Source organism: Platichthys flesus, chromosome 4 (genome assembly GCF_949316205.1).
Source record: "Platichthys flesus chromosome 4, fPlaFle2.1, whole genome shotgun sequence".
NCBI classification, from domain to species: Eukaryota; Metazoa; Chordata; class Actinopteri; order Pleuronectiformes; family Pleuronectidae; genus Platichthys; species Platichthys flesus.
This window is the reverse complement of record NC_084948.1, coordinates 8,584,989-8,600,668: the sequence shown is the minus strand read 5'-3', so window position 1 is coordinate 8,600,668 and position 15,680 is coordinate 8,584,989. Positions and strand designations below refer to the sequence as shown.

Below are 15,680 nucleotides of genomic sequence, written 5' to 3'. Positions count from 1 at the left end.
TGAGGTTTAAAGAGTCATGATTAATTAACTGAAAAACGAGGGAAAAATACATTGATTAACCCAAAAAGTAAAGAATACTGCCCAACACTAAGGTGAATATTTCTGTCCACCACAATAAAAAAGTACACTAGAGTGTGTAATATTTTACTTTAACAGCCAAAATAAACCGCAAGATTTCAACTGAGTATAGAAATCTTTACCAAATAACATAAATACTGCCCTACTCATATACCAGCTTCCCAGATTGATCAAATAACATTTATGTACACATTTTCATAAATAAAGACATATTATTTATGACACTTAACTTTTTTATCAGTCAATTAAAAACTAACATACATAATTGGGAAAAGCTGTTAACAGAATTGCAAAATCTATAGATTTTCTTTATCTTGAAAATGCTGAGAAATGTTGAATTTTTGGTTTTCAGTGAATAAAAAATGGGATGCATTTATTTTGTGTATAACATTTCATACTAACAGAAACATAGGCACTTGCCTTTACAGATACAGCTTAGCACAGAGGCATCTCCTGTCTGTAAACCAAATGATTAAAAAGCAGCTTAAGGATTTAGAAATCATTGAGGCCATTAAAACCAGCTCAGGCACCCCTGGAAGCTGTGATACTTTGGCCTGGGTCTCTGTTCTGTTACCACTGTAAATTAGATTATGAAGGGGTGGGAGGGGTTATTGATTGAAATATGCCTCCTGGTACAGCAAGTGTCTGCTCTGTAGAAGTTGGAGGTACAAGTAACAAACAACAAGAGGAAACTGAACAGTCACTTTGCTGAACACACGCTTTAACTCCCTTGACTTCAGTCATATCTTTATCTTTTGTTCTGTAGACCACAGACGACCCGATCACCTCATGGGTGTGTGTGTGTGTGTGTGTGTGTGTGTGTGTGTGTGTGTGTGTGTGTGTGTGTGTGTGTGTGTGTTTGTGTGTGTTTGTGTATGTTCGTGTGTGTTTGTGTATGTTCGTGTGTGTGTGAATGCCACCTCCATCTGTCATATTGAAAACACGTTGAAAAGAATTGAAAAGAACGTGTCTCAGCCTGGCGTCTTGTGCAACATCCCATCACTTCAGTGGAGAATACACTTTACAGGATGGGGCCTTATTTATATGGCCTTAAATAAAGGCCCTGTAAAAAAAAAAAAGTTGATCATTCAACATCTATTATTTGCCAAATGTATGCATGTATGTGGAAAGGGCTAAGACACTTGCTGCATTTAGCATTAAGTATGTACTGTTGAGAGCCAGCATGTAAAGGTTTGTGTATGGATATAAAATGAAACCAAATTTGCTTAATTACTGTCCGTGTGTGGGGTTAAGATTCAAGTGTTATTCTGAAAAAGTTACTTGCCTGCATACTGTATGAATGTGTTTGAATAGGTGGATGGCAATACTGTAATGTAAAAACACTTCTAGTGTCATAGACACTAGAAAAGCACTGTTTAAATACAGATCATTTAGCATATAATTCAGCGTGATGAAAAGCGGCTAAAGAGGGAGTGATCCCATGAATGTTGTTGCCATGACGGAGTTCAGCTCCTCCGACACACGAGAAAATCGGTGTCAGTCAAAATAATCAAAGGTGGTGATTTGCACCCTGGTTTGAAGTAGTCATGTAACACCTTCTTATTACCAGAGAACGTTGAAGAAGACATGCCCTGCCCCCACTGACTGCCACAGAGCGTATAATGAGTCTTACTCACAACTAAATAGATAAGATAGTCGTTTGTGGAATTATTAAGTAGATGGACAATACACTCAAAGACACTTTGAACCTCATTTCCATTACTAAATGCAGATATATCTAATATAGTGTGTGTGGATAAATGCTGTTTATATGTTTAACTTGTTTAATAATTTGTATTTTTCCTTATGACGTGGTTGAGCATCTTTATGCACCGTTAAAGTAACAGCACTTATTTATCATCCATGTGAAAATGAATGTTGCATTGAAAAAAGAGACACTAAAGAGACATTAAATACAATGTATTTTTTCCTGGAATTGTACTAATTGTGTATGTGTATTTATTTAATTATTGTGAAAAAAAAGTAAAACTAATTTCAAGGAGCCTTAAGGGGTTTTAAGTTTGTTACATATATGTGACACTATTCTCCACAAATGCATACATTTGAAAAAAAAACTGAATTTGGAACTAGATTCCTGAAAAATGTCTCAGAAATTATCAAAATAAATGTTTCAAGGATTCAGTCTAGATCCTCAGAGACTTGAACCCAGTGAAAAACTCCCTCCCACTCAGACACTGGAGCAGAGAAGCAGACACACAATGTAAAGGAAGATCTGAGTTTCATTATTTCCTTCCCTCCACTCAGATCTGATGACTGTGACATTCAATCATCTAAGTTTTTCATTTTGACAACTTATCGAAACACATTTTGTGGTTGGATACCATGAGCATATAATACAACCAAACTCAGGGAGCTGGTGGGAGATGCTGTCACTGTTATTGTAAAGGAAGAGAGGACCTTGTATGTTTTAACTTTTTCCTTCTGTGTTCTCTGTGATTTTTCCCTCCTAGTTATCTACGTATTTTGTTCGTTAGTAGGGATATTTAGAAAAATAGTTCAAAGCACAACAGTTGTACTTAAAAAGAAAAAGAAAAAAAGCCGAATGCAATCTTCGTCTTTGAATGTATGAAACATGTCAAACAAAAACTGACAGTAACTTACTGACTGACACATGGTCAAGGTTTCTGTCCCCTGGTGTTTGCTTGCGAGAACATAGGACAACACTCTGAACGTGGAATCAAAGACATGCACACAAATCTCTGTTTCCTCCCAGCTCAGTATTTGTCTTACACATATTTCAGTTTTTTGAAAGAAATTTGTGCATAATTTAGAGATAATAGTTTTGTCTAAAGAGACATCCGGATCTCTTAATTATTACAGTATACATATACACATGAGCCACGTCTCGGGGGAACTGGATCTCTCCTGCGATTAAAGTTGTAAGATCAGGGTTTTGAGACAAACATCCGTTGCACTGTAGAAATCTAGTGACAGAGCACTCCCCAGCGTTCCAGATGGCGTTATATGCTGCATTCACAAGAAGAAATGTAAGTGCATGGAACCTGACTGACCACAGGAACAAAATGAAATAATCAGTCATGTCATATCAATGGTTTGCAGTGCTCCATGCCTTATTAACATAGTAGTTTAACAAATGATTTCAAAGTAAAGAGAGAATAGAAGAATGAATTAGTCTCCTGCTGTAAGTGATGTTTTTTTGACCCACGGATGATGACATGAGGAGCTATGCACATAGAGTTGTAGTTCTATGACAACTCTGGGAACTTAAGGCCTTCTCTGTTATGGAGTATATTTCATACAATTCTTCATAAGTCTGCCTGGGTCCAGACTAATCCGAGAGGGGAGCCACTATTTTATCTAATATTTGAATTAAGTAAAACTGAGTTTACTGTATGAGTCACATTCATCAGGTTTTTAGATTCATGTAGTTGAAACACATTTTAATGATGGTGGTAGGAAGCTCTTCATGAAACATTGTTCATCCTTTTATTTTGAAGGATTTCAGTGTTATATAGTGCTTTAGTCAAACTAGTAGCCAACCTGTGGGCCTGTTGTCACAGTAGGGTTGAAGAGCAGTCCTCAGGGCCTTTAGTGATGTGAGACTCTGAACGAACAGGAGTGAGACTGTGTTGTCCATTGTTGTAGGCTGACGTACGGCACACTGGCAGCGGCAGGTCATTGCTTCAGGAATACACTTGACTTTTCTCAGCAACGCTAAAACAGCCCGACGAAATGCACCTGAACAGTCAAGTCATAGTGAAAATGAGAACAGTGTCAAAATAAAGCGTATTTACTGTGAGATATGTTATAGTGTAATTGTAGTAAATAAAGTGAAACGTGGGAGGGATTTATCAGGAATTACCATGTGCCACAGGAAGTAGTTTCTTTTCACACATTTCGAACAGTAGAGTCCCAAACAGCACGGCTTCTGCTCTGTGTCTCTCTGCAGGTTAAACAAAACATTAGACTCAAGTTTTTGTGTTGTCTTATGAATCTGCATGACAGAAAGTGATCTGGTTTACAGAACATACGTTATTCCTAGCAATAACACCAGCAGGACGTTATATTATAAATAATGTCTGTCGAGAATCATTTTTGAGGAGTTATTAATTAATGCCACCAAGAATTCAGGGAGATTTGTGAAAGTTACTGTCCAAAAGGTGTCAAATGTGTTGTTAACAGTTCCTTTCTTATTTTGCATCACCTAACTATTGGAGCAATAGCTAGCAATACTAAGTGCTTTTTAATATTTGTCAATGCTATTCTGATTATATGTATGCGGTTTTGCTTTTAACTGCCAGCTTTTCCTCTAGACCCTTTGATTTTCAGTGTTCACACAGGATGTAAAATGTAATGAGATGACTCATTAACATCCTGTGTATGTGCGTGTGGAAAAAGACTAAATACCATGGGGGAGGTGTACAAGCAGCACAAACAGCACTGATCTGTGAGAACATTTACTATATTGACAGCTTTTAACCACACAAATTATTTCAAATCATCCAAAGTTATAATTTCTACCATTATTGTCTGTCCATGTTTTGTTTTTTTATCTCTATTTTTCATTTCCTAATTATAAAGCAGCCTTGTCTCTTTAAAGGCGCTATATATATCCAAGTTATCATTATTAACGTTAAAACTATACATTTCCGCTTTTACATTATCAGCATAACATTGTATTTATAAATAATATATTTTTCAATATTACAGTAATAGATGCTGACCTGCCTCCGGGCACTGGTCACGTACCTTTCTTTTTGGTGACGATCTCCTGCGCTTTCGCTTGCTAGATCGCTTTACTTTAACAGCTTGATTGGAAAAAAGATGGTTTCAATTTTACGTTTAAAAACTAGCTTCAGGATAGTTTGAAGTAAAATGATGACAGTGCATGAGCATGATATTCAAAGGAAAATCAGCATTAAACCAAACTTGGACAAATCAGCAAAACACAAAACAATGTCACTGGATAATTATTCAAAATAAACAAGTCTGTCATCAGGTTTCTATACATGCTCTTCATTTCATGATATAAATCTCATCAGTTCCCTTTCATTACCAGTTCCATTGTCCAGTATTCAACAGAGTCGAATTGGAGCTCCATCTTACACTTCCCGCAAAGTAGTGTCAAGTGCAACAATATTATCTGGACTAGTTTCAGACAGACATGGTTGTCATTTTGTTCATCCAGCTGGTTGAACAGCACATGTACAATCGTGCCCATCTCAGCACATGCATGGAGCTGTTGTGTTCGGGCACATTGATGGTACATTATCATCTTGAAGCAATTCACTTGCAGTGACGTTGAGCAAAGCCATTTTGACTCAGTTGTTATATCTCAGACTTTATCGCCTCCCAGTGGTTGATATAGAAAAAGACACAGCAGACATTTTTGTGATGTAGTGTTAACCATGGTGTTCACCCTCTACAGAACTTACCTTTTGGGTTGGTGCACTTCCCGGACTATCCAGATCTTTTGTTTTGGTCTCACAATATCAGACTCAACTGCTAGGGAAATGACAGGTGTGCCGGGCACTTTCCCAAAAGCTTTGTGTTCCTCTACAGCCACAAATGTTCCTGACTCTGTCACTCTGGAGTTTACACTTTGGTTCAATGTGAATTCTCTCTGTTGAGAGGATATACAGCCGTGATCATCTGACACATGATGTGTGTGATAAGAATTGAGTGGATCTCGGTCCTTGTTTGAGCTGTGCGCTCTTCTGGCTCGGATTCTGGATCGACTGCTCTTCAGATTCAGGGTCAGAACCTTAGCGTGACCTGCTCTGACCTAGTCTCTCCTCTGGCTGCTCCTGGGCTCAGTCTGCTGACAAGTGACTCTCCCTACTCTCTTCACTTCACAGCTTCCACCTGACAATAAAAAATGAAGTCACATTTCTAGAAAATAAATACAAACAAGAATGTAGTACAAAGTGATTAGAGTAAATGTTGTTGATTCTTTAAACCTGCACTGAGCAGCATCACAGGCTGACAGATGTATACAGCACTACACCACAGATCCAGGTGCCAGTGAGACTATATAACATGATTTAGCATGGCTGCTTTGAGGTTAGACTAATACAGTGCACCACACTACCTGCTTCCAAGGTCAAGAATGAACTTGGAAACTCAAGCCAACATGGACAAATTGAGAACATAAAAATCTGTAACTGTGACACCTTTATTTTTCCATGCTGATTGAGATCATGTGAGAAAATAGATACTAATTCATATAAATCCTCTTTCAAAGCTTACATTTTTTCACATTAATTTGGAACAGAATACGACCTCTACATATCGGAAAATAAATTCTTTGTTTTTAATTTCTCCAAAAATGGTGAGATATACAGCAGAGATAATGTTCACGTTATAAATTAACTAGGCTATGCTTGGTGTTTGATTAAAGTGCTGCCAGCAGGTTTATATATATTCACATTTTTTCGGACCACTCTAATGTATTTTATTTTTGGCCAACAATCTGTAGGATTTCATTAGTGTGGATGGAGGCCTTTTACCTGGTGCATTTTCTCTTTGGGAATACAAAGAGAAAATGCACTCTTCTGTTTGTTACAATGTTTTCTTAGTGTAGCTTTAATGATTTGCGGCTGGAGAAAAGGCTGAATTAGTCCAATGGGGAAAAACGCAGCCATTAACAGCCATCACTGGGTCTTTCAGTAGCGTGGCCTCCCTATTAAGTGCTTTTACACATTCGCTGGCTCTCCACGCTCCGTTTTGATGATGTTAACGAGTAGTCATGCACGATTGCATGTATGAGGGTCATGGGGAGGCAGTTGATGAGCGAAGAAAGGCTTTAAAGGAACACTTGTCTATTCTGCTCGTCTACGCAAATCACACATTGGTGAAGTTTGCGTTGTAATGAGACAAATCACATCAGTGTAATCACGTTCGATCTAATTTCTCTGTCTCCCTTCAACTTAGGCTATTTGATGAGTCTGCATTTATCATTGGCTTGATTAAATCACCTCTGCTCCTCACAAATAAACAATCAAATATGCCCATAAACTGCTGATTATTGCACTACTGTCAGTGAATTATCCTGTGAAATAATATTTAAACATGTAAGAACAAATGTAGAAACCTTTCTGAGAATGAGTGCTATGTCACTGGGATCATTTTTAAAATATAAATGACGTTTTTGACTATGACATTATTTAATGTATTAACATATCCTTGTCAAATCCATGCTCGTAGGACTTATTGTGGAGATAAACACAGTTACGAGCTCTTTAGATAAACTTGCTAAAAATATTGTAGACTTATAAAACAATCTTGCAAAAAATCCTACCTTCAGTAAGGTTAATACATAATATATATGTAGAAACTATTTTAAAAGGGCAGTTGAATCACCATAAGGCATTTTTGTAGGCAGCTGTTTCAGTAAAAAGTTAACTATGGAAACTTTCGTTTGTTGTAGTCCCTCCAGCATATGGAGTGTCCAAACTGTGAGTCTCTATATCCCTGTCTCTTCCCTAAGAATTCCTTTATTGAGTTGTGAATGAGGTTTGTGCTGGTTAGTCTTTCCTCCACCCAGCTCTTCATGTCGGTTGGGAAAACATTGTTAACAAAGTTATAATGATGATAAAACATTTCTTGCAGAGACAGTAGATCCTATGCATCTGCATATTCATAGAAGCCTCTATTGCCTTTCCTGATGCCCCCAAAACCTTAATTACTATCAGTTATAATATATGTCTAAATTATTAATATTTTGTAATTATTGTGAAGGAAATCTTAAGGAATATTTATAGCTGTGCTATAAATATATAAAGTAAAAGTAAAAGTAGTTAAGCTTACTTGTGCTCTACTCAAATAGTTTGACTTGGGTAATTCCATTTGAAGTAACTTGAATACATTTCAATCGAGAAAAAAATGAAAAGAAAAAGGGAAATAAACACTGAAAGCTTATTTTTAAATTTTATTGTATCTGAACAGAATTAACATGAATTATTAGACTGATGGACCCCACACACTAATCCCACAATTTACATCACATAGCTACACAATTGGAACTGAAACTGAACAAATAAAGGTCTGTGTTTTAGGTCAAATCAGGCATGTCAAATGCGTCCATGTAACATGCCTCAACATCATTAAAATAGACCCAAATGATGGCGTGCTTTTTGCAGATGATGTACATGGTTTTGTATTTTAATGATTTGTTAAAATTCATATTCAATCAGTGCTGCAGCTTAAGTAATGGTGGTTAGTTGAGAACAGGCCTTAATGGCCTCAATATGATGCTCTGTCACACTGAATAAGAAGCTGCATCCAGATGGGAGCTGGCTTTACTGAAGCCTCCTCATTTTCTCTACACATAGTAATAGTGAGCGGGCTAGTTGCCTCAGGCAGGTACAACATTCTTGGTTATTTCCCAGTGAAACAGTGATATTGGAAACGCAGCAGCATGAATTGAATAATGCATTTTACATTGAACCGTGATTTTTACATATATCTAGTGAGGAAACATTTTCCAGCATACTGTGCACTCTTCACAGTATTTGCACTTGAATCGTACGTTATATATTCTGCTTAGTTAACATAAGTCCCTGTGTCCAGTTTGTTAGTTACCTGTTGGAGTGGCAGGGAGTTTGTGTCTGGACCTTGACAGCCTGCGGAGCCTACTGCATGCCTGCCTGCTTTGGGTGTCCACCTCCTCCTTCTCTCCCTCCTCACCTTGTTTCTGTCCCCCGGTCTCTTCTGTACGTCCCTGTGTCAGCTCTGTGTTCTCCTTACTGACTGAAATAGCGCCCTGTCCATCAAAAGCAAAGGCTTGCCCTTGCCCCTGGGCCTGCTCAGAGCTAAAAAGTTCGTCTGACAGCAGGGCAGAGCTCTCTGGCCCTAAAACCACCCTGGCAGGCGACTCTGTCCCTGTCTCCTTCTTTGAGCTGTCTTCGTCTTCTTCACCCTCAAAAAGTTCTGGAGTAAAGAAGATGGTCTGGTCCACATCTGTTTCATCTTCAGCTGGAGACTCTGCCTCACTTTCACAGCTGGGAGAGACAGCTACTGATGGTGTCCGGAGAGCAAGACTGAGTGGTTTCGCTTTGATTTCACTGGAAGCGTCTGCAGCCGCTTGTTTAAGACATGAAGGCACTTCAGTGTTCTTCTGTGGAGAGGAGATCTCGTGGTTCTCCTTGTGTTCAGAATGATTAGTTGCCTCCAGGTGCTGACTGAGATTACTGGGTGGCTTGTCTTTAAAAATTGCCCTCTTCAAGCAGGTGCTGATGGGGTTGGAGTTGAACATGTGGTAGAGAGACTGAGCTGTTCTTTTTGGTGCAGGTGGCTCTGCTGGGATACTGTGTGTTGCCTTCAACCATTCTGCAACAAGGGAAAAGAACAGAGTTTCTATAATTACACATCCTCGATGTAGAGAACACTTTAAACTCTGAATTGAATATAACCATTTAAAGAATGCCACCAATGGAGAGTGGCACACACCAACGTGGCTACCAAGGCTATTTTATTAAGAAACATATAAATGTGGGCTTACGCTCAATATAACCCGAACAAAGGTCAAGAGGATTTAATTAAAAGCAACAGTCCAACATCTGCTCATCAGCTCGCTCCAGCGCCACTCAGGCATGCAAAAGACCTTACAGTAATGAGGCAAGCCACTCAACTGATCCCATAGCCCCCACCCCCAACTATGAGGGAGAAGAGGGGGTGTCTGTGCCTGTCCCTCATCCACCATACCGAATTCAACTGAGCAAACAGCTCAACCCTGTCATGACCCCCACAGACAATGGCCGCTCACCAAGACAATGTGCAAACACGCCATCTCAACATATTTCCGTGTGGTGATGTCATGCTCATATATCCTTGGGCTCGATAACAAAAACGGTGTCTTTAGAAACGGCACTGATTCAAATGTCATAAAATAAAGAAAAAATAATTGGATTAGGTCCCAAACAGTGGCAGCTGTGTGGTGCTAGTGGCTTAAATATTTTATGCATTTATTTATCAATGGTTTATTTCACTAAAGAGGAACAAGGCGTCATTACCAAAAATTTGTCAGCGGTTTAAAATCAGAAAAACGGGCTAAAATCGATATAACAAATATATTTTCTTTCTTTCCTTAGGAACGTACCTGAGTTAGAAATGATAAGATATATATTGAGACATGTAAAAAGTGACATCATCAGTGACTTCCATGATAGTGTGTCATAACCTCATCAGGACATTCAAAGGATGCCGGTTGGTGTGTGACATTGTTCCAAAAACAGGGCTAATTATTCCATTTTAAAACTCAAGAGGTACCATTCAGTGATGTCATCTCATCCCCACAGTCACTGATGATGTCAAATGATCCCATCATAAAAGTGACACCGTGATCTTCCACCAGGGGCAGTTTAAAATTAGGGTGTGGCAACCCCAAGGTCCTTGTTCAGCCACCTGCTAGGTTTGAATTTAATCAGGTGGGCGTTTGTCAAGAAAACCGAAAGACAGATAGAAAGGAACGATTTCTGGAATTATCAGTAAGATATTTTTTAGACTTGAGATTTAACTCTTGCAGCACCAAAGCTCTATTTTCCAACATTTCTATGTAAATTACCTCCTTTTTCATTCTGTTCAGTTTTCGGCTGTGTGTAGGAAAACGGGCGGTAGGTGGAGGGGCTTGCGTCCTGCTGTGATTCAGGCAGTGTGACACACGAGTGAGGTGTCCGAGGTAGTGCGGCCCGGAGGAGTTCCTGTCCCTTTAGAGATCCTGGAGAGAAACAGTTTGGAGGCGAGGCCGTGGAGCACACTGTCTGGCTGTCTGCAGAGGCCGCCTCCACTTTCTGCTGCACCTGAGAGAATTCTGCCAGAGACTGCATTGCATTGCTGAAGGTGTCATGATGCTGGACAAGCTGGCGAACCCATTTAGACAGACCTGAAATTACACAGACACACATATCAGAGACAAACATTATCCAAACGTCTTTTAATGGATAACTATTGCCATCTAGTGTTCAAGTTGAGATGCTGTGCAGTTTTCAAGTGAAGCCACAGTTCACACACTGTAAAACCCATCACGTACCTGTGATGTACTTATTAGGGTTATTCATGAAACGCTCATCCACGAGAATTAGGGCGCCCCAGTCATTCTTGTGGCGAATACACCTGTAAAGGGATGGTTAAAGGTTTAGATACAAAGATTGAGAGCATAAAAAGAAACTACACAGCATCTTGTCACAGGAGGACAACAGCTGCCTTCCTTATCATTAGACTGATGTGTCAAGTACTCATGGGTCTATGGGTAAAATACACCCATCTCCAGCCTAAAGCCTTCACTTTGAACTCAACTGAACACCTGTACAGACACAACATGTAGACAGTACTCATCTGTGGTACTTTCTGCTTCAGTAGGGCCACATTATGCACACACAGAACCACAAGGTATAAATAATACCATCAGCTTTGTCTCAGCTGGTAACGATAACAATGTAAAAGCTGTACAGGAAACTTACCTTCCCAGGGCCTGGTTGAGAGCTCTGTAGGCCTGAATCTCGTACCAGCGATTGCCTGGGAGGAGACCTCTGGACTTGTGCTGGTCATTGTACTTCATCTTCAGCTCAACCTGAAACCACAGACCCATTGTTAAAAGATCATTAATAAATTATGGCACTTTTTAAACATATTTCTATAAATAAAAATAAATAGAATACAAATATTTCACATGTTTCCAACGTGTTTATTTTGTTGATATCGAATAAATTAACTCAACAGAATATGAAGGGTCACACCAATAAAGATCTAGGCCACATCTAACCCAAAACAAATACTATTAAGGGCCTGAAGTGCTAAAGTATTACCTGTCCTCACAGTTGGATATGTTCTGAAGGGGGAAACAAAGGGGCTAAAGAGAGGCCATTGCAGAGGAAAGTGGAAGTAGGAGGGGACAGACAAGGTGGTCTATGTGACATTAAGCATCCCTGCGCAAAAATGCCAGGAAAGCATTCATCCATTTGCATCTGTCACTGCTGATTTTAGCGCTAACCTTTCAGAATTGACAAGTGAAAAGTTCAGCTACCGTCTGACGGGATGCCATGCAGGGCAGGCTGCTGAAATGGCTCTAACTGCTTTTGACAGGTACCGTGTGTTCGCCCTGAGCCACCAAACACGGGGCTGTGGCAGGTACAGCCTGTTACCTCACGTGTATCACGCAATGCCACTGCGGCCTGTCTGGACTGTGTACATAAACAAACAAGCCGAGTCACAGGAAAGCCTAAATGTTGCCCAAAAGTTGGACTATGACTAATGACACCTCACGAGGAATCATGCAAACAACTGAGTAACACTTGCCACCACGAAAACCTGAGCACGGACACTGGACAAGTTTTGTAATTTGAATAACACAGCCTTGCCTTGTCGGGAGATGTTAAATCACAAGTTTGATCTGCAGAAATAAAACACCAGCGCAGGTTTTCAATTGGAGGCATCTCATATAGCCCTGTCACAGTATGTCTTACAAATGTTGCTGGCTTCATGCTGAGAGGTTTGCCAATGTATGAGACACCGGAGCAGTTAAGGAATCCACTTCAAAACCCGAAGCTGGAACAGAAAGGCCAGTAGCCTCGAGTCGGCGATGTCATCTAAATGTAATCACAGTCCACTGCAGCGTTTGAGCCATCACATCTCTGCTCTGTACCATGTCACCATCCAATCTAACGTGACAGGTTGCATATGTGAAAAAGCCAATTCTGGCTGCTAGCAAATCTCGCAAATGTGCAAGAAACCACAAGCTAGAAAGGATTAGTTAAAATGTCAAGAGATCACTCGGCTGCTTTTGGCCCTGTCCTCTACAGCTACCTGTTCATCCCTAAAAACATATATTTGACCAGTAGGCATGATTCGCAGCTGAGCGCATCTGTTTGGGTTTCATTTTAAGCAGGCTGTGTGTGCGTGTGTGTGCATGCCCCTGGCAGTCCAGGACATCTTGTGTCTGTCACTGAGATTGCTGAGCATCTCATCTGCGACATTGGGGCTGAGGTGACAGCTGAGTGGCTCGTCTTGAAGACAGTGTTCATGTGTGTGCGTGCTCGTGCACACACACTTGCAGGACATCAGACTATCACACTCTTTTCCAACATGCTCTTGGATTAGCTCACAGGAAGGCTACACACTAAATCCTACTTACTTTTTAATAGTTGCCATCTTTACTTAAAATATCAATGAATAATAAAGCCCTGCTGCTAAGACTTTAGATATATGGGAAGGCTGAGCCTTACCGCTTCACAGATTCTGAGTAGTAACGAATTCATTACTCACTTTTTTTGGTATTACTTCAGATCTGTTTCTGTCTGATCTCTGATTTGAGTGCATTAATTGGACTTCAACCTGTGGTCCCCAGTGGTCCAATAGTCTGTACATTTTGTTCAGTATACACAGTATTTGAGTTGATTTGACACAACACTAATATTAACACTGGGTAGTTCCTTCCTCTAACAGCCTCCTTTCTTTGTGTTGTGAACATGTTGGAAATTTTCCTCTGAGATTCTGCTCCATGTTAAATTGAATGCATCACAACTTTTCTGCAGATTATTTAGCTGCACAGTAAAACTGCTGATCTCCTGTTCTACCACATCCCAAAGATCTTCTGGATTCACATCTGGTGACTCTAAAGAGGCCAGTGTGAAAATCCAGGGAGCCGTTTCAGAAATACTCAAAGCAGCTGCTTTACCAACAGTCACAAGACTAAGATGTGTTTTCAAAGTTGGCCTGTTGTGTTGACAAGGATGATACAAGCAGCCATCACTTACTATACATTATTCCTTCAGTTGTTGATGATGAAGCCATATGTACAGTGTTGTAAATGTGCCTGGAGCATCCATCATTCCCTCAGCTTGATGATTTCCGTGAACTCTTCAACATTCCTCCAAAAGCGCCTTAACATGCTCACAGGCCTTAGAATTAGAACTTTCTTGAGCTCGTCTTTAACGGAGGACAGCAGCATGAGGTTGGCTAATCCCTTCATTAAACCAAGAGACATGCCTTATCAGTTGTAAGTGTCTTTTTATTGCTTGTTAAAGCCACTTATCGTTGACTCACTCACGCACAGCAAGACTGTTCACTATAAAACATGCCATTCGAAAAACCCAACATAAACATAATACCACCTTTGGCAGGGCTTTCACTGCAGAGGACTTTTCAAGTACAAACTTTGATCTTTGTCACAATAACACAACAGGCCAGTAAAGTTCAATGCTATGTGCTTAAGCTGTGGAAATGTAAGAGTTATATCTGTCTGGGAATGCAGGCAACGCCAAAACCTTAGCGTGCAGGAGACGTTTACATCAAGAGAAGCTGGGTCTGTTATCCTGTGATACTGGCACAGAATGAATATAATAATATGTTTTGTGCTCCGAGGAGGTTGTGAAACGGGACACATATGGAAGAACAGTGAACATGACACAAGACTCCAGCCAGGGAAAATGGGGCCTTGGGAAGCTAAACTTGGAGACACATGGACCTGGCTGCAAACTCAAAACACCTCCTGCACAAGAATCATTTTGATTCTAGAAACACAAAAGTAATGTGTTCATAGCAAAGTCTAGACTCTAGATAGTTAGAAGACAGTCGAGAAACTGGGGTTTCATGAGTTGGCAACAGCACTGAACACACTGTGCACGTCATTTGAAATGCTTTTTTATTTAATTTTGTATAAATATTTAATGAGAAAAAATGTACAGAAAAATTTGCCACATCACGATTTGCGTCATCGCATTCGAAATATGAGATTTTGTTCATAGGACACGGACCTTCTTAGAATTTTGCAAAAGCAAGAAGTGGAAATGACAATCGCATGACTTTATAGGGTTGGAAACACCAGTCTGAGTAGGTGTGCATGTGTGTGTATGTGTGTGCAAGTGTGGATTATCTCTCTGACTGAGTGCTATAGCAGCAACAGTGCTAGTTTATCATGCTACAAGGGCTAGCTGCATGGCTTTGACAGTCATTAGTATCGGTGTCTCCAGTCTCTCAGCGGTGCAATGAGGTTATAGCTCAAAGAACTTTAAAGCCCCCCGGGGCTTCTCTGAGGACAACTGTGCCTCTGCCATTGAAAGAGGAGATAAAAAGGGGGCAGAAGGAGACAACTAAAGGAGGAAGAAGAAAATATAAGGGACGCAATGGACACAATGAGGAAAAAAAGAGCAAAATCTAAAAAATATACTTTATTTAGTATCTTAGATGTTACAAGGATGTTGATGAATCGGTTGGCAATATTATACAAAATACATCTAAGAAATGAATTAAGTTTGAGAGGAATGTGGGTCACAACCCTGATACATTTTTAAGATTAGTTTTATTTATTTTTTGGTCTGTGTGTGAAGTATTAAATCACATTGTCAGATAATAAATTTCACTTGATTCAAGGTTGACATCAGTGAGGCCTGTTCTGTGCTTATGCAATGGTTGCACATGAAACCCCTGATTAAGTCATTCGAGTCTCCAGTGAGGCTGTAGTGGGTTGGATTTACTTCAGGGGCTGTGTTTGAGGTCTTTTCCCCAAAAAATAAAACCAATGATTTTGAAATCAATGACCCTCAAAATCCGTTTGAGGTTTATGTGTCAGCCTTTAGCAGCAACAACTGTGATAAGATGTGACAGGAGACGGTCTCTGTGGAGCA

General features: G+C 39.9%; 1 protein-coding gene across 2 annotated transcripts in view; it reads right to left on the bottom strand.

Annotated features, from left to right (window-relative positions):
* Positions 1-7,993: 7,993 nt before the first annotated feature.
* brip1 (BRCA1 interacting helicase 1) overlaps positions 7,994-15,680 on the bottom strand; it is a 34,846-nt gene continuing 27,159 nt past the window's right edge. For both annotated transcript variants that reach the window (XM_062386177.1, XM_062386178.1), the window contains exons 17-20: positions 11,520-11,629; positions 11,090-11,172; positions 10,625-10,942; positions 7,994-9,390 (exon numbers count right to left, since the gene is read on the bottom strand). In XM_062386177.1, the coding sequence (XP_062242161.1) occupies positions 8,636-9,390; positions 10,625-10,942; positions 11,090-11,172; positions 11,520-11,629 (1,266 nt within the window). In that variant the 3' untranslated portion in view covers positions 7,994-8,635. The remainder of the gene's footprint in view (positions 9,391-10,624; positions 10,943-11,089; positions 11,173-11,519; positions 11,630-15,680) is intronic.